The 18,447-nt window shown below is 47.9% G+C and overlaps 2 protein-coding genes and 1 long non-coding RNA gene across 3 annotated transcripts in view; 1 reads left to right on the top strand and 2 right to left on the bottom strand.

Moving 5' to 3' along the window:
- LOC309811552 overlaps window positions 1-13,384 on the top strand; it is a 624,797-nt gene extending 611,413 nt beyond the window's left edge. The window contains exon 3 of the long non-coding RNA XR_014295208.1: window positions 13,271-13,384. This is a non-coding gene — a long non-coding RNA (uncharacterized lncRNA). The remainder of the gene's footprint in view (window positions 1-13,270) is intronic.
- Window positions 85-11,750, bottom strand: LOC309810909 (protein FAM170A-like; the record flags this gene model as incomplete). Its single annotated transcript, XM_082633229.1, has 3 exons — window positions 85-106; window positions 2,243-2,766; window positions 11,739-11,750. The coding sequence occupies 3 exons, from the start codon at window positions 11,748-11,750 to the stop codon at window positions 85-87; spliced, it is 558 nt and encodes a 185-aa protein (XP_082489355.1).
- Window positions 13,385-13,997: 613 nt separating the features above from the next.
- On the bottom strand, window positions 13,998-17,003 carry LOC309811211 (protein FAM170A-like; the record flags this gene model as incomplete). The annotated part of the gene is made up of 2 exons (XM_082633799.1): window positions 13,998-14,603; window positions 16,995-17,003. Coding segments are annotated over 2 exons (615 nt in total), but the record flags the coding sequence as incomplete, so codon positions are not given.
- Window positions 17,004-18,447: the final 1,444 nt, after the last annotated feature.

The following is an 18,447-nucleotide window of genomic DNA, read 5'->3' as shown; positions in this document are numbered from 1 at the left end:
GCCAGTGGCATTTCCCAGGTACTGTTCCCTTGGTGCTGCTCCTTGAAATGTCCAAAGGGATTATCATCTGTCTTGTGGCGTGTCCTAGAATTGTGAAAGGAAGCTGCTGCACCTGGCTCAGAGGATTTCGGATGTGGTGGGAGGAGTAGTAGTACTACGACTATAACTTGTATCACAGCATATCTATTCCATCTTGAGAGTGGGGTTGTGGGGTTATGAAGGGGGGCTTTTATTGTACATTTATACATTGTACCCTTGAAACTAATTCAATTTTTTGAAATTAATTAATTTATTTTGGGCTGCATTGTGTCTTTATTGCTGCTAGCGGGCGTTCTCTAGTTGCTGTGAGCGGGGGCTACTCTTGGCTGTGGTGCACGGGCTTCTCATTGCAGTGGCTTCTCTTTTTGCGGAGCATGGGCTCTAGGCACGCAGGCTTCCGTAGTTGTGGCACGTGGGCTCAGTAGTTTTGACACACGGGCTCTAGAGCGCAGGCTCAGTAGTTGTGGCGCGCGGGCTTAGTTACTCCGTGGCACGTGGGATCTTCCCAGACCAGGGCTCGAACCCATGTCCCCTGCATTCGCAGGCATATTCTTAACCACTGCTCCACCAGGGAAGCCCGATAATTCAGTTTTTTATAAAGAGAAGGTTCCTAATATTATTCCAATATTTTAAAAATATGTAGTTGGATAACACTATGAAAAATTAACTGATATATTCTTTTATTATTTCTCTTTGCTCCCTGGATCTTTTTCCCCATCCAGTCAGCTAGGCACTGTGAGTTCACTGCATTAGGAAGGTAAAGACTCAGCAGAAATGAGGGAGAAAAAAAGAAAAGTCTCAGCTTTGGAATGTTCACAACGGAGGCCACAGTAAAACAGGTGAGAATTCTGTGAACAAAAAATAAATGTCGTCTCAAATGCAAAAAAGTATTCTCTGCACTGGGAGGCAGGAGAGGGAGGGAGGGAAGGACTGAAGGAGAGAGATCAGTGTGGCCAGGGACATGGAGACTGTGCTTGAGGACGATATGCCCAGGAAAAGAATCAGAATCTGGAGAAGATTCAGCCTGCACGTGATCATTGCCTCCAGCCAGCACCCTCATCTCAGACGTTGGGAAATTCAGAGAGAGAGTGGGAGTACGTCAGGAGGGCCACGCACAGAGTCTGTGTGGCAGGGGTTGTGGCCGTTCCCTATTTGTGAGGAGTCCCCAGCAATTTGCAGGCCTCTTCGGGAAAATGCTGGTGGACGTCTCTAGTGCTTATGTGAAAGCTTGTTCACAAACCTTGAAAGATACAGATGTAGCTGACAGATAGATGCATAGATAGAAAAATGTCATTAAATAAAAGATCCAGGAAAGGTTTGGAAAATGCCCTTTATTGCATAGGACGCTTCTATTGTCATGTGATGTTAGACTGAGTGCCGGTCCCTTCATCCTCCTTCAGACCACGGCATTCTGTCTGCTACTCTCCCGAGGGTCCTTTCTTCTCCCTGGAAGGGATAAAGCAAATGAGGTAGAACAGGAAGAGACAAGAAGCACTCCAAGCTCTGCTGGTCAGGGTTACCCTCCAGCATTGCCTTAATGCTCAGAGCCACACACACCACAGTGAGCTTGGCTCCAGATCAACTACCATGCCACGAAGGTTCTGGAACATTTCCATATCTCGGGGGACCTCATTTCCACGTGACTCTCCTATTCCCCTTTGTCACAGAAGGCTAGGTCCAGTGGTCAGGGTGAGATCTCGGCTCAGGCCCAAGGCTCTCAGACCTCAAAGTTCTGGTCCTGCAAGGGCCCCTGTCCTCTCTTGAGACCACTCCTGGCTCTCTCTGCCGAGAAGGAGCTGCTGGCAGTACGTCCTCTAAGAGTTGAGGTCCATCGTGCAGACCCTGAGAAAACTCCTAGGAAAAGGCTCCACCTTCTTGTTTACGTCAACAGAGGTCAATGCCTTTGTTAGTGCTGGGTGTGTCCCATTTGATGCAACTGCAGAGCCATTAGGTCAACCAGCACATGTGTGCGGCCCCTTCCCTTAGACTCCTCTGGGCCCTCGTGACATAGGCTCAGAAGACTGCCAGCCTCAAGCCTTACCTCTTCCAAGGGACGGCCACACCGTCTTCCAGGATCTTCTGTCCCATGAATCTCAGTTGCTGTTTGGAACTCAAAGGAGAGAAAAGACCCTGCCTGCGGGGTCTCTTTGGGCTGGGGCCTTCCCCCGTGGGCTGCTCTCCCTCATTCTCCTTTTCTTCTTGCTTCTCTTCCTCCTCCTCCTCCTCCTCCTCCTCAGGGGTGCTCTCGGATTCCACATTGCCCATCCACTGGGCCATGGTGAGATGAAAGACACGGCAGCTGAAGCCCTGCAGGACGCCGCCCTTCACGTGCTGCTGCAGGATCTCCAAGGTGGGGAAGACCCGGCAGCAGGCCATGCACCCGAAGCCGGTCTCCATGGTCACCATCCAGTCCGGTGTCTTGGCCCTGGGTCTCTCCTCGACGGCAGGTGACCCTGATGGGCTGCCTGGCTCTGCCCTTTCCTCATACTCTTTCTCCTCCCCAGTGGGCTCACTGTCAGACAGGAGGCTTTCGGTGAACACATCAGAGGGGCAAGTGCCTATTGTGCACGCATCCTCAGGAAGGGTCACTTCTTCTATCGTCAGCTGCTTTTCAGGCAACTCCAAGGGTTTCTTTGTCTTCCAGGAGACAGCGACACCCTTGTTCACTTGTACCTGCATGTAGTATATTTCCATGCCCCTTTCCTCTTTGTCTGGGTGCAGATAGTCCTTACAGGGTGAAGAGAGTGAGGAGGAGACAGAGTGTGATGGGGGAGCGGTCTCCCCTTCTTCCTGAACGTGGGCTAGGGGTGCTGTAGGCCAGGCAGTGTCTCGAAATCTCCGCATTCCTGAAAAAGGAAATTAAAACCATAATAACATGCATGGGCCATGCCGGAAGCTGAGGGAGCAGGTGTGGTAGACGACAGAGGGACATTTGCATGACGTAGCTATGTCGTGAGCTTGGTGTCTGTTGGCCGTAGGACGGAGTGGTGTATCTGGTGTCATCTGTGGGCTTATCATGTGCGTGGGGGGGGATACTGGAGCGGTGTCTGTATACAGGGGTGTGGAGTATGGTGGTGAGGGCTGTAGTATGTGAGGGATGCGGCTGGATGCGTGTACGACGAGGAGTGTGAGTTTGGGAATATCGGTGGTGCATTCCTTGTGGAATGGGGCTGTGGTGCAGGAGAGTACTGTGGAGCACGTGCTTGGGGTTGATGTGCACTGAGAAGGGCTGTGCCTGGAGGGCACGTGTATGTGTGAGCTGTGTGCACCTGAGCTGGATGGTCCTGCTCTCAGGCTGGAGGTGTATGATGCAGAACTCTGTCCTTCTCTGGAAGCAAAGGCAAAGACAAAGCCTACATTTTCCTCTGAAGATGCTTAATCTGGTCCCTCTTCCCTCCACCTCAAGCCCAGACCTTTCCGGCCCCTGCTCCTTGACTTCCCCACCATGGTAGTAGCAGTATTCACACACACACCCCCAGACTCAGCTGGCATCCACGCCCTCGGAACAGCTCAGCCATCCTGCCCAGGCTCCTCCACAGAGCCCTCATCACCTCTGATGACCCTGGATTTCCTCTCAGCCTCCCTGGGATCTGTGTGCCTCCTGCCTCACAGCCAAGCACCCCCTCACCTGAGGAGCCCCACGCCCTTACCAGCGTAGCTGAGCTTGCGCAGAGTAGAAGTACAGAAGAAGTATTTAGAGGCAGAGGAGACCTCCCCTGCCCCTGGGCTGCAGCCTTGGGCCACCACAGTGGATCCAAGCTGAGGGGGATCCTCTTGTGACTTCGAGATTCCTGAGGGAGGAATGAAAGGCTCAGGGTGGGTTCATCAGTCCTCTGTCCACAGATATTTACTGAGTGTGTGACACGTGTCAGGTGCAGTGAATACACACAGTTGAGAGTGTGGTTCCCAGTGGATCCTCCAGGATTTAATTCCAATCAATACTTATTCTCTCACTGTCTAGTTGGTAATGTAGGCCTCGGTGGTGACTGTGAGTGTGTGGGAAGAGTGAGTGATGTGTATCAGTTAAGTCTGTGGTAAGTGTGGGGTTGGCATGGGGAGCACAGTGCAGACGTGTCTATCTGTGTCTGTGGCCTTTGTGTGCATGGTTTCTGTTCACAAGTCAGGAATTCTGGGACATGTAACTTTTCCTCATTACATGGTGTGGCTTGTATTTATGGTGCGTGTTCATTCATTCATTCACCAAGATTCAGTAAGCAGCTACTCCTGTGTATCCGGCACTCTTCCATTGTTGTAGTCTTTGGTAATGCTGCACATTCTAGTAGGGGAAGACACACACTAAACAAAACTACAATAAATATATAATACATCAGCTGGTGGTAAGTATATAAGGGTTGCCAGACTTAGCGAACAAGAATACAAGGCACCCAGTTAAATTTCAGTTTCAGATAAACCCAGAATATTTTTTAGTGTAAGTATTCCCATGCAGTATTTGGCCTGACTTAGTTTTAGTGTAAGTAGGGCCCATACAATATGTGGGACATACGGATACTGAAAAATTACTTGTTGTTTATCTGGAATTCAAATTGAACTGGATAGCCCATATTTTCTCTGGCAATCCTGACATGGGTTACTGAGACTGTGGTTTCCTGTGGTTTGTACAAAGCGGGTCTGGCATTACTCAAGAATGTGTTATAAGTGTGGTGTGTATGACACGTGACTGGTTCTTATAGAGGTATTTAGAGATGGCTGAAGTTAGCTGTGTTTGTGCAAGAGTTGAGGAGATACATGTATATATAGTGTGTGTGTGTGTGTGTGTGTCCTATATATATATAGTGTGTGTGTCTATATACATATCTCATCTCCAGCGTTTGGTGTTGGAGGAGAGGATTGTGATACAGGTGGGTTGTATGAGAACGTAGTACAGGAGGGATGTGTGTATATACCTCCATGTGCTGTGTGTGGTTTACTAAGGAAGTTATATGTGGGGTGTGTGATATTTTTGCTGTATCAGAGTGTACATGGGTGTATGAGTTACTGTCTCATAAAACACCCCTAACAAGAATTCTGTATACACTCTTACGTACACCGAGTGTCAGCCAGGTCCAGGCAGGGTGACAAGAACTTTACCACGCAGACTTTATATCTGGTAAGCACTCTAACCCCATTCATCTCGCTCTTCTCTGCACTACCACACACACACACACACACACACACACACACACACACACACAGGAACATAGAGCAAAATATTCTGAATGGTCAGGGGCAGTCATTGCCTTCCCCAGCCTGTCCCAGCCACTGCCTGGAAATCTGCCTGCTGTCTAGAGCTCCATTCCCAGGGCCCATCCTACAGTCTCCAGGGCCCTAGGCCTGGTAGGAGCTACTGGGCTCTAATCTGGGGCAGAGGACTCTAGCTGGAGCTCTGGGGTGACCACCCCTCTCCCAGGGCAGGCTACTCGCCTACATTTAATGCACGCAGGCACCACGTGGCCCGTGGCTCTCAGAGCTCCCCGCAGGACCCTGAGGACATTTCTCACCCCCGATCACGCGGTCTCAGTCTCTGGAAAACCCTTCCCTTCCCTTGATCTCCTTTGGGAAATTCTTCCTGTTGAAGGAATAAATCCTCCTTGCTTTCAATATGACACCATCCCTAGACAAACAATCTTCTTTCAAAGTGCATTCCACTTGTCAAGATATTTTTCAACAGGGCCTTCAACTCATGGGGCTTCTCTTTCCACTTTGGTAAAAGAGGCCAAGCAACTCATGGGTCTCTCTCAGCATCCTTGCATCCTTCACATCCCCCACCTCATGACCCCAGGGAAAGATCCAAGAGAATAAGAGAGAAATCGGGGACTGAGAAAAGCTGCACCTCTAGGTCTGTGCAAGCAGGATGCAGCCTGCTATGAGTCCGACAAAGCTCCAGGCCCGGCTGCCCCAGGAGAGACTCCTCAGACCAGCGGAGCTGACCTCCCATCTCCCAGGGGGCATCTGGCCATTCTGTGCCGTCTCACACCACAGGGACCCTCCGGATAGATACGGCAGCATCAGTGAGACAAGGTCTCTCGCTCCCTGCTTCGCAGGTGACACGTTCTCAGTCCCCCGCTTCCTAGAGAAGGTTCAGTTTGGCAGAAACCCATGTGCCCCAGACAAGTTGCCCCCCACATACCTCCTCCGTTCTCGGCAGTTTCCTGGGACTCTTCATTTTCCAGATGTTTCCTCTTTTGTCGCCATTCCATCGTACCAACTAGAAGTCTCCCTTAGAAGATGCCTCAAGAGATGTCCAGCTCCTCCTCTTCCCTACAGGTTGGCCCTTCTTGGCTCTTGGGCAATCCGTTGAAGTGATTCAATACAAACAAAAATAGTCAAGTCTCCTAAATGGCTGAAAAACTTGTACCACTTAGTGAACCAGCAGTACTGCCTAGTGCTCACCAGGGCTGTTATGTTTGCAAGGTTGCCAGGCGCACAGTGAATTCTGTGACCTCAGTGATGACATCAGAGCATTCGGTGGACCTAGGTTGAGCACAGTGTCTGCAATAGCACAGGCCCCATTTTCAAGAACAATTCCTTTTTCCCAGCCGAACCTTTCCCGTGAAAGGGAAAGGTTCATACCTTATCTATTATAAATTGTATCATACCATGTCTATTATAAAATTCACATTTTGTTTGTAGTTCTTTTAATGTCTTTTCTAGAGAGATTTAATATGAATATTTTAAATGGTCTCCAGTTTCCCTGTGGATTATTGACATTTTAAACTCTGCACTTCAATTTTCCCTCAATACGTGTAATTTTGTCACGGCTATTTCTGTACTTCAAGATGAGGAACTATATAATTGATTTCTTCATTTTTTCCCCATCTCTTTCCAAGGTACTGCATTTGATTGTGTCTTGCGGCTGAGTGAAAATGCTAGTCCTTGAGTCAGGACATTGGGCCCTTTAGCAAGTAACTCAACCTATCTGGGCTTCAGCTTCTGTATGTGCGATCAAGAGGCTTGGACTAGCTGACTTTTCAAATGCTGTGTTTCTTTGATTCACTCTCACTTACTGATCTGCTCCTTAAGAAGAGGGTCTGTTCTCATAAAGTAACAACAGTCTTTTCCTAACCTTGGGTTGGGCGGAGTTTAACTGTTCGTACTCCGTTTGTTAGTTATATTGCCTTCTACGTATGCTTAGTTCTAAATAATTTATATGGCTCTTGTGACTATTTTTAGATCTTCTTTTTTTCTTATTTTCTTTTACAGTTTCTAATTTGTTATCGCCAGTGTAGAGGAGCCTGATTGACTTCTAAAATTTATTGATCTTGTATGTGTGTGCCTTGTTGAACCGTCTTATTAGTTCCTGCTAGTTTATCTGTGGGTTCTTTTGGGTCTCCTAGATAAATGAGCATATTAAATGTAAATAATGTTCTTTGGATAAAGTTTATTTTCTTGCATCTCTCTTTATAGAAGCAATATGTTGAATTGATTTAAATATTTAAATACTTACATACCTGTTATCACAATCTAACATTCTTTATCTTATTTTCTTTCAATCAATATTATGTTTTCAAGATTTATCCACGTGTATCCATATAGATCTAGGTCTTTGATTTTTGACTGCTTGATATTATTTGATCACATGCATATAGCATCATTTATTTTCCATTCAAGCATTATTGGACAATTGGATTGTTTCCCTCCCTTCTCTAGAACAAACCACATTTCCTAGAATATCCCTGAAGATGTCTGACAGTCGAGAAGGGCCAGGCTGCCCGAAGGATTGCTACTTGCTTTTAGCCACCTTCCAACAGGCCGTCTCCAGCCAGCAATTTGAAGCACAGCTGAAATGAGAACTGCCCCAAATGTGAAGATCTTAGGAGCTTCCTAGAAGGTGGGAGGTTAATGAGAGGCATCCTGCTGGGATCCCAGGGGAGTCTGAGCTGGCCTGAAGCTCATCTTCCTCCTCCACCTCTCAAGAGAAACGTGGAGGAAAGAAGACTTCAGAAACTGTGAGCAGGCAGAGGGAGAGATATTGGGGGCCGAAGCTGTAACTGAGGTCTTGGAGTGGGCTGTGAGCACGCAGAGCCTCTAGAGAGCCAGGCTCTGCCTTCTGAGGACTTCTCCCCTAAGGCTGCTCATAATTCACGTGATACCAGCCATATAGAGCCGACTTGGCCCACACTGTCACAGAAAGCCTTGTCAGAATCTCTTCTTCTTCATACACTCTTGTGTCTGTTACTTGGTTATTGCCTTTGGTACTCCACTGATGTGAACCACAGTCGGCAGGGTATGGAGGACACTAATGACCCATCTTGCTCTGTGGCCTCCGTCCACAGCTTGAGGGTAAGGAAAGAGGCCAAATGAAGGTCAAGAATGAAAGATGGAGTTTGAAGAGAAGACCTGAGTTAAGGGTGTCTTCTCAAGTCCTGATGACTGAAATGTAGCTCCAGTACCTGAAGTCCTGCTTGTTCTCAAGGCTGACCACGGGGCTGGGTGCACTCAGTGAAGGAACCGTATACACTTAGTATTTCCTTGCTTGCTCACACTTGCCCTCCTCTGATACACCCTCTGCAAGACTGATCTTCCCCTGAAACAACTTTCCAACTGCCACTGTCATCTCATGAACATTTGCTTCCCCTTCCTAGTGTCCCCCTAGAATGCCATTGCAGCCAAATCATAATTTGATAATCATGCTGCTTACCATATTCTCAGCAACTTCTGATAAATTTTATTCACTTTATTCCATAGTCTTCACCCATCAATAATCTTCCTTAACTTCCTAGCTGCAGGTTAACCCATTCGGAATCATTTCTTTTTCTTTCTCTTCTTTGGCAAATCCTTTCTATCTTTTAAGGTCTTTTTCTTGTCTCTCTACCATCCTGCCTTCCTGAACTTCTTTTTTTTCCGTTTAAGTAACCTTTCAATCTCCTTCCCCAGTTTCCTCATAAACATTGAGAGTTTATTCCTCACACGTTAGTCAGCGGTTTATGAATGACCAGGCATAATGGACTCAGAATGAGGTGGCACCCCCGAGGTACCTGTCTTGCTGGGGAGCCACAGGTGAAGGGCTGTCTGCTGGACACATGTTTGCATGGAGTCAGGCTGAGTGGCCTCAGGGTGTTTGCCCTGCACTTGTGTGTGTTTCTCCCTAGTTGGTTTCCTTGTCCAGCCACCTGTGACCTCCCTCCATCCAGCCCAGGGAATCCTTCTCATCACAGGGGTAGGATGTTTGTCTCATTTTCCATCACATCCTTTCCCCAAAGTTTGGTTGTGAGTTGTTCCCATTCCAAAGACCTTTCCTCTTTGAAGAGAAAAGAGAACATCTTTTCTCTCCTTTCCTCTCACTTCACTTCTGCTCTATTATCTCCTCCGTCCAGAATGGCCCACTGACTCACATGGGTGTAGATCCGAAGATGGCAAGAACTGCCAGCAATTCTGAGATAATAATACGGATGGATCAGGAAAACTTGAAAACCTTTATCCCGCCACATTAAAAAAAATTGCACTTCCAGTGTATTCAGAGTCTCAGTGTAGAAACACAAATGATAGAGAAATTGAATGACACTCAAGTTTTTCTTTCCTCCTTTCCTGATTTATTCTAATCCTCCATGCTAACATGATGAACTATTTGTTAGGTAAAGTTTCAGACATTTTCTACCCATGCACACTTTTCTTCTTTTCACATAAGAGTGTGAACTAGGTCACTTTCAACATGCTGTGATTCTGTGATTCACTGTCTCCCACTGAGTCATCCACTGATCAAGTGATCTGTTTCACGGAGAACTATTTCCAATAGCTAATAGCCAATGTCTGTGGAGTGCTTACTCTGTGTCGGTTTCTTGTAACTACTTTACAGATCATTTGTACAACGTACCCATGGACCAGGTACAATTATGACCCCCAAGTGACAGATAAGTGCAGATAAGTACAAATAAATACAGAGGCCAAGTGACTTGCCCAAGACACTGGAGCAAATCAAAATCCATGCCTCTATAATCATTTTGCTCTATTGCCTCTGTCTGGGAGCCTCGATGATTTGGCAACTAAAACCTTAAATATCATGTTCCATTTTTATATCTGTGACACAAACGTGGGGCTGTGATATGGGGTAACTAACCTGACTACTTTTGAAAACCCTTATGCACCTGGATGAAAGTAAGCCAGGGACTGCAAGCTATAGATTTAAGGTTTCCTACCAACTTTTAAAAATAGCTTCTTGAATGCAATTTACGTAGTGTCAAGTCTAGGATGTAGTCCAAATAGTAACAGAAAAATGGAGATATGTAGAAAAATACTTAAAGTTGACAAGTATTGGGAGTGTAGTATTTTTGGGGCCAGTGTGTAGACCACAGGAAAACTTGCTGTTTCCATCCCAAAGGGAAGAGCCCTACGTTGCAACTGCTAAGGTCCCTGGGGCAGCAAGTGTGCTCACTGCTTAGTAAAGAAGCATCCTCAGTTTGATAGAATCATATGGGAGCCTTACATTTGGTTAGCAGTTCTACCTTCTTGATGTAATAATATTTTCAGGGTGTGGGAGGGTATCAAGCTCTGAAAATACCCTTGGAGAGATTTGCTTATTAAGTTTGGCTTTTTCAATCTCCCTACTACTTCTTGACTAAACACCAGGCGGTTTCCTTCACTTTTCAGAACCATGTTGTTTTTTCCCTTGTCTAATGAACTTTGAAATACTTTTGGATGAGCTATTAAGTTTGGGAGAAAATAAACATCTCTTTAAAATAAGGAAGATAATAACAATGACAAGTAGAAAAAGCTCTAAAACAGAGAATATCCTCCATTCTAGCCAATGACTGGGAGCGGAAGGTGCGTGCTCGCTGAGGAGGCGCTGAGGCATCTCCTGGATCTCTATGAGCCTCCCTCATTTCTGAAGGGTAGGGTTGACAGATAAAATATAGGCTGTTTAGTTAAATATGAATGTCAGAAAAACAACAAGTATATTTTTAAGATAAGTATGCCCCAAATCGTTCATAGGATCTACTTATACTGAAAATAATAACTTATTATTCATGTGAAGTTCAAGTTTAACTGGGTATCCTGTACTTTTATTTACTAAATCTGACAGCCCTACTGATGATCCACAATGGAGGCAGTTGAGGAGCGGTACATGCTGGCTCTCGGACAGTCAGAAATGGCTTCAGCAGATCCAGGTACAGTATGAAATTCTTTTTGGATGTAGCTCAGAAGCCATGGCCAGCCCTTGACTGCAAGTACTGCCTCGGGTTTCCCTGAGGTGGGGTAAACCGTCCTCTTAATGGCCTTTTGGTAAGTCTGGAAGACCATATCCAAGGGGAGCCCCAAAGTCAGTTTCATCCTCACAACCATGTTTCCAATTCCTGCAATTGGCTGCATGTGACTCACAAGAGCTGAGGAGGTTTGTGGAAATTGGGAGTGTCATAGCTTGAACCCTTTGTAGGTAAAGTTTTGCTGTTGTGAGAGTTTGAACAGGAGCAATGTGAAAGACTCCAGGTCCCCAGGTAGATAGAAATAATCCTGTTCTACCTGTGTGTATGTGACAAGTCTCTAATAGTTCAGAGAGCAAGTATCTGGTCTTAGAAAGACTGATCCAAGCTTGGATGTTTCTGGCGACAAGGCAAGGTCCTGAGTTTCAAGTTCACCTTTTATGGTTGAGGAGACAATAAGGTGGTCAGAAGGGAAATCATGGAGGAGACCTTGGCTTCATCCATTGTGCAGGCTTGTATATGTGGTTCTATGTAGATTGTGTTTCAAAGTTGGAGCTTGCTTACAACTATGAACATTCTCCGATGTGCTTTTTGGACCTTCATTCCCAGAGCGAGAGCAGTGCCGAGGCTCTAGAAATGCCATGGATATTCTGAGCTGCCAGTGGCATTTCCCAGGTACTGTTCCCTTGGTGCTGCTCCTTGAAATGTCCAAAGGGATTATCATCTGTCTTGTGGCGTGTCCTAGAATTGTGAAAGGAAGCTGCTGCACCTGGCTCAGAGGATTTCGGATGTGGTGGGAGGAGTAGTAGTACTACGACTATAACTTGTATCACAGCATATCTATTCCATCTTGAGAGTGGGGTTGTGGGGTTATGAAGGGGGGCTTTTATTGTACATTTATACATTGTACCCTTGAAACTAATTCAATTTTTTGAAATTAATTAATTTATTTTGGGCTGCATTGTGTCTTTATTGCTGCTAGCGGGCGTTCTCTAGTTGCTGTGAGCGGGGGCTACTCTTGGCTGTGGTGCACGGGCTTCTCATTGCAGTGGCTTCTCTTTTTGCGGAGCATGGGCTCTAGGCACGCAGGCTTCCGTAGTTGTGGCACGTGGGCTCAGTAGTTTTGACACACGGGCTCTAGAGCGCAGGCTCAGTAGTTGTGGCGCGCGGGCTTAGTTACTCCGTGGCACGTGGGATCTTCCCAGACCAGGGCTCGAACCCATGTCCCCTGCATTCGCAGGCATATTCTTAACCACTGCTCCACCAGGGAAGCCCGATAATTCAGTTTTTTATAAAGAGAAGGTTCCTAATATTATTCCAATATTTTAAAAATATGTAGTTGGATAACACTATGAAAAATTAACTGATATATTCTTTTATTATTTCTCTTTGCTCCCTGGATCTTTTTCCCCATCCAGTCAGCTAGGCACTGTGAGTTCACTGCATTAGGAAGGTAAAGACTCAGCAGAAATGAGGGAGAAAAAAAGAAAAGTCTCAGCTTTGGAATGTTCACAACGGAGGCCACAGTAAAACAGGTGAGAATTCTGTGAACAAAAAATAAATGTCGTCTCAAATGCAAAAAAGTATTCTCTGCACTGGGAGGCAGGAGAGGGAGGGAGGGAAGGACTGAAGGAGAGAGATCAGTGTGGCCAGGGACATGGAGACTGTGCTTGAGGACGATATGCCCAGGAAGAGAATCAGAATCTGGAGAAGATTCAGCCTGCACGTGATCATTGCCTCCAGCCAGCACCCTCATCTCAGACGTTGGGAAATTCAGAGAGAGAGTGGGAGTACGTCAGGAGGGCCACGCACAGAGTCTGTGTGGCAGGGGTTGTGGCCGTTCCCTATTTGTGAGGAGTCCCCAGCAATTTGCAGGCCTCTTCGGGAAAATGCTGGCGGACGTCTCTAGTGCTTATGTGAAAGCTTGTTCACAAACCTTGAAAGATACAGATGTAGCTGACAGATAGATGCATAGATAGAAAAATGTCATTAAATAAAAGATCCAGGAAAGGTTTGGAAAATGCCCTTTATTGCATAGGACGCTTCTATTGTCATGTGATGTTAGACTGAGTGCCGGTCCCTTCATCCTCCTTCAGACCACGGCATTCTGTCTGCTACTATCCCGAGGGTCCTTTCTTCTCCCTGGAAGGGATAAAGCAAATGAGGTAGAACAGGAAGAGACAAGAAGCACTCCAAGCTCTGCTGGTCAGGGTTACCCTCCAGCATTGCCTTAATGCTCAGAGCCACACACACCACAGTGAGCTTGGCTCCAGATCAACTACCACGCCACGAAGGTTCTGGAACATTTCCATATCTCGGGGGACCTCATTTCCACGTGACTCTCCTATTCCCCTTTGTCACAGAAGGCTAGGTCCAGTGGTCAGGGTGAGATCTCGGCTCAGGCCCAAGGCTCTCAGACCTCAAAGTTCTGGTCCTGCAAGGGCCCCTGTCCTCTCTTGAGACCACTCCTGGCTCTCTCTGCCGAGAAGGAGCTGCTGGCAGTACGTCCTCTAAGAGTTGAGGTCCATCGTGCAGACCCTGAGAAAACTCCTAGGAAAAGGCTCCACCTTCTTGTTTACGTCAACAGAGGTCAATGTCTTTGTTAGTGCTGGGTGTGTCCCATTTGATGCAACTGCAGAGCCATTAGGTAAACCAGCACATGTGTGCGGCCCCTTCCCTTAGACTCCTCTGGGCCCTCGTGACATAGGCTCAGAAGACTGCCAGCCTCAAGCCTTACCTCTTACAAGGGACGGCCACACCGTCTTCCAGGATCTTCTGTCCCATGAATCTCAGTTGCTGTTTGGAACTCAAAGGAGAGAAAAGACCCTGCCTGCGGGGTCTCTTTGGGCTGGGGCCTTCCCCCGTGGGCTGCTCTCCCTCATTCTCCTTTTCTTCTTGCTTCTCTTCCTCCTCCTCCTCCTCCTCCTCCTCCTCAGGGGTGCTCTCGGATTCCACATTGCCCATCCACTGGGCCATGGTGAGATGAAAGACACGGCAGCTGAAGCCCTGCAGGACGCCGCCCTTCACGTGCTGCTGCAGGATCTCCAAGGTGGGGAAGACCCGGCAGCAGGCCATGCACCCGAAGCCGGTCTCCATGGTCACCATCCAGTCCGGTGTCTTGGCCCTGGGTCTCTCCTTGACGGCAGGTGACCCTGATGGGCTGCCTGGCTCTGCCCTTTCCTCATACTCTTTCTCCTCCCCAGTGGGCTCACTGTCAGACAGGAGGCTTTTGGTGGACACATCAGAAGAGGGGTCAGTGGCTACTGCGCACACATCCTCAGGAAGGGTCACTTCTTCTATCGTCAGCTGCTTTTCAGGCAACTCCAAGGGTTTCTTTGTCTTCCAGGAGACAGCGACACCCTTGTTCACTTGTACCTGCATGTAGTATATTTCCATGCCCCTTTCCTCTTTGTCTGGGTGCAGATAGTCCTTACAGGGTGAAGAGAGTGAGGAGGAGACAGAGTGTGATGGGGGAGCGGTCTCCCCTTCTTCCTGAACGTGGGCTAGGGGTGCTGTAGGCCAGGCAGTGTCTCGAAATCTCCGCATTCCTGAAAAAGGAAATTAAAACCATAATAACATGCATGGGCCGTGCCGGAAGCTGAGGGAGCAGGTGTGGTAGACGACAGAGGGACATTTGCATGACGTAGCTATGTCGTGAGCTTGGTGTCTGTTGGCCGTAGGACGGAGTGGTGTATCTGGTGTCATCTGTGGGCTTTTCATGTGCGTGGGGGTGGATACTGGAGCGGTGTCTGTATACAGGGGTGTGGAGTATGGTGGTGAGGGCTGTAGTATGTGAGGGATGCGGCTGGATGCGTGTACGACGAGGAGTGTGAGTTTGGGAATATCGGTGGTGCATTCCTTGTGGAATGGGGCGGTGGTGCAGGAGAGTACTGTGGAGCACGTGCTTGGGGTTGATGTGCACTGAGAAGGGCTGTGCCTGGAGGGCACGTGTATTTGTGAGCTGTGTGCACCTGAGCTGGATGGTCCTGCTCTCCGGCTGGAGGTGTATGATGCAGAACTCTGTCCTTCTCTGGAAGCAAAGGCAAAGACAAAGCCTACATTTTCCTCTGAAGATGCTTAATCTGGTCCCTCTTCCCTCCACCTCAAGCCCAGACCTTTCCGGCCCCTGCTCCTTGACTTCCCCACCATGGTAGTAGCAGTATTCACACACACACCCCCAGACTCAGCTGGCATCCACGCCCTCGGAACAGCTCAGCCATCCTGCCCAGGCTCCTCCACAGAGCCCTCATCACCTCTGATGACCCTGGATTTCCTCTCAGCCTCCCTGGGATCTGTGTGCCTCCTGCCTCACAGCCAAGCACCCCCTCACCTGAGGAGCCCCACGCCCTTACCAGCGTAGCTGAGCTTGCGCAGAGTAGAAGTACAGAAGAAGTATTTAGAGGCAGAGGAGACCTCCCCTGCCCCTGGGCTGCAGCCTTGGGCCACCACAGTGGATCCAAGCTGAGGGGGATCCTCTTGTGACTTCGAGATTCCTGAGGGAGGAATGAAAGGCTCAGGGTGGGTTCATCAGTCCTCTGTCCACAGATATTTACTGAGTGTGTGACACGTGTCAGGTGCAGTGAATACACACAGTTGAGAGTGTGGTTCCCAGTGGATCCTCCAGGATTTAATTCCAATCAATACTTATTCTCTCACTGTCTAGTTGGTAATGTAGGCCTCGGTGGTGACTGTGAGTGTGTGGGAAGAGTGAGTGATGTGTATCAGTTAAGTCTGTGGTAAGTGTGGGGTTGGCATGGGGAGCACAGTGCAGACGTGTCTATCTGTGTCTGTGGCCTTTGTGTGCATGGTTTCTGTTCACAAGTCAGGAATTCTGGGACATGTAACTTTTCCTCATTACATGGTGTGGCTTGTATTTATGGTGCGTGTTCATTCATTCATTCACCAAGATTCAGTAAGCAGCTACTCCTGTGTATCCGGCACTCTTCCATTGTTGTAGTCTTTGGTAACGCTGCACATTCTAGTAGGGGAAGACACACACTAAACAAAACTACAATAAATAGATAATACATCAGCTGGTGGTAAGTATATAAGGGTTGCCAGACTTAGCGAACAAGAATACAAGGCACCCAGTTAAATTTCAGTTTCAGATAAACCCAGAATAATTTTTTAGTGTAAGTATTCCCATGCAGTATTTGGCCTGACTTAGTTTTAGTGTAAGTAGGGCCCATACAATATGTGGGACATACGGATACTGAAAAATTACTTGTTGTTTATCTGGAATTCAAATTGAACTGGATAGCCCATATTTTCTCTGGCAATCCTGACATGGGTTACTGAGACTGTGGTTTCCTGTGGTTTGTACAAAGCGGGTCTGGCATTACTCAACAATGTGTTATAAGTGTGGTGTGTATGACACGTGACTGGTTCTTATAGAGGTATTTAGAGATGGCTGAAGTTAGCTGTGTTTGTGCAAGAGTTGAGGAGATACATGTATATATAGTGTGTGTGTGTGTGTGTGTCCTATATATATAGTGTGTGTGTCTATATACATATCTCATCTCCAGCGTTCGGTGTTGGAGGAGAGGATTGTGATATAGGTGGGTTGTATGAGAACGTAGTACAGGAGGTATCCATGTATATACCTCCATGTGCTGTGTGTGGTTTACTAAGGAAGTTATATGTGGGGTGTGTGATATTTTTGCTGCATCAGAGTGTACATGGGTGTATGAGTTACTGTCTCATAAAACACCCCTAACAAGAATTCTGTATACACTCTTACATAAACCGAGTGTCAGCCAGGTCCAGGCAGGGTGACAAGAACTTTACCACACAGATTTTATATCTGGTAAGCACTCTAACCCCATTCATCTCACTCTTCTATGCACTACCACACACACACACACACACACACACACACACACACACAGGAACATAGAGCAAAATATTCTGAATGGTCAGGGGCAGTCATTGCCTTCCACAGCCTGTCCCAGCCACTGCCTGGAAATCTGCCTGCTGTCTAGAACTCCATTCCCAGGGCCCATCCTACAGTCTCCAGGGCCCTGGGCCTGGTAGGAGCTACTGGGCTCTAATCTGGGGCAGAGGCCTCTAGCTGGAGCTCTGGGGTGACCACCCCTCTCCCAGGGCAGGCTACTCGCCTACATTTAATGCACGCAGGCACCACGTGGCCCGTGGCTCTCAGAGCTCCCCGCAGGACCATGAGGCCATTTCTCACTCCCGCTCACGTGGTCTCAGTCTCTGGAAAACCCTTCCCTTCCCTTGATCTCCTTTGGGAAATTCTTCCTGTTGAAGGAATAAATCCTCCTTGCTTTCAATATGACACCATCCCTAGACAAACAATCTTCTTTCAAAGTGCATTCCACTTGTCAAGATATTTTTCAACAGGGCCTTCAACTCATGGGGCTTCTCTTTCCACTTTGGTAAAAGAGGCCAAGCAACTCATGGGTCTCTCTCAGCATCCTTGCATCCTTCACATCCCCCACCTCATGACCCCAGGGAAAGATCCAAGAGAATAAGAGAGAAATCGGGGACTGAGAAAAGCTGCACCTCTAGGTCTGTGCAAGAAGGATGCAGCCTGCTGTGAGTCCGAAAAAGCTCCAGGCCCGGCTGCCCCAGGAGAGAGTCCTCAGACCAGCGGAGCTGACCTCCCCTCTCCCAGGTGGCATCCGGCCGTTCTGTGCCGTCTCACACCACAGGGGCACTCCAGATAGATAGGGCAGCATCAGTGAGACAAGGTCTCTCGCTCCCTGCTTCGCAGGTGACACGTTCTCAGTCCCCCGCTTCCTAGAGAAGGTTCAGTTTGGCAGAAACCCATGTGCCCCAGACAAGTTGCCCCCCACATACCTCCTCCGTTCTCGGCAGTTTCCTGGGACTCTTCATTTTCCAGATGTTTCCTCTTTTGTCGCCGTTCCATCGTACCAACTAGAAGTCTCCCTTAGAAGATGCCTCAAGAGATGTCCAACTCCTCCTCTTCCCTACAGGTTGGCCCTTCTTGGCTCTTGGGCAATCCGTTGAAATGATTCAATACAAACAAAAATAGTCAAGTCTCCTAAATGGCTGAAAAACTTGTACCACTTAGTGAACCAGCAGTACTGCCTAGTGCTCACCAGGGCTGTTATGTTTGCAAGGTTGCCAGGCACACAGTGGAATTCTGTGACCTCAGTGCTGACATCAGAGCATTCGGTGGACCTAGGTTGAGCACAGTGTCTGCAATAGCACAGGCCCCATTTTCAAGAACAATTCCTTTTTCCCAGCCGAACCTTTCCCGTGAAAGGGAAAGGTTCATACAATATCT

This window comes from Mesoplodon mirus (assembly GCF_964341445.2).
Source record: "Mesoplodon mirus genome assembly, chromosome: 10".
Taxonomy (NCBI): Eukaryota; Metazoa; Chordata; class Mammalia; order Artiodactyla; family Ziphiidae; genus Mesoplodon; species Mesoplodon mirus.
Note: the sequence above shows the minus strand (reverse complement) of the source record. Positions and strands in the feature narration are given on the sequence as shown.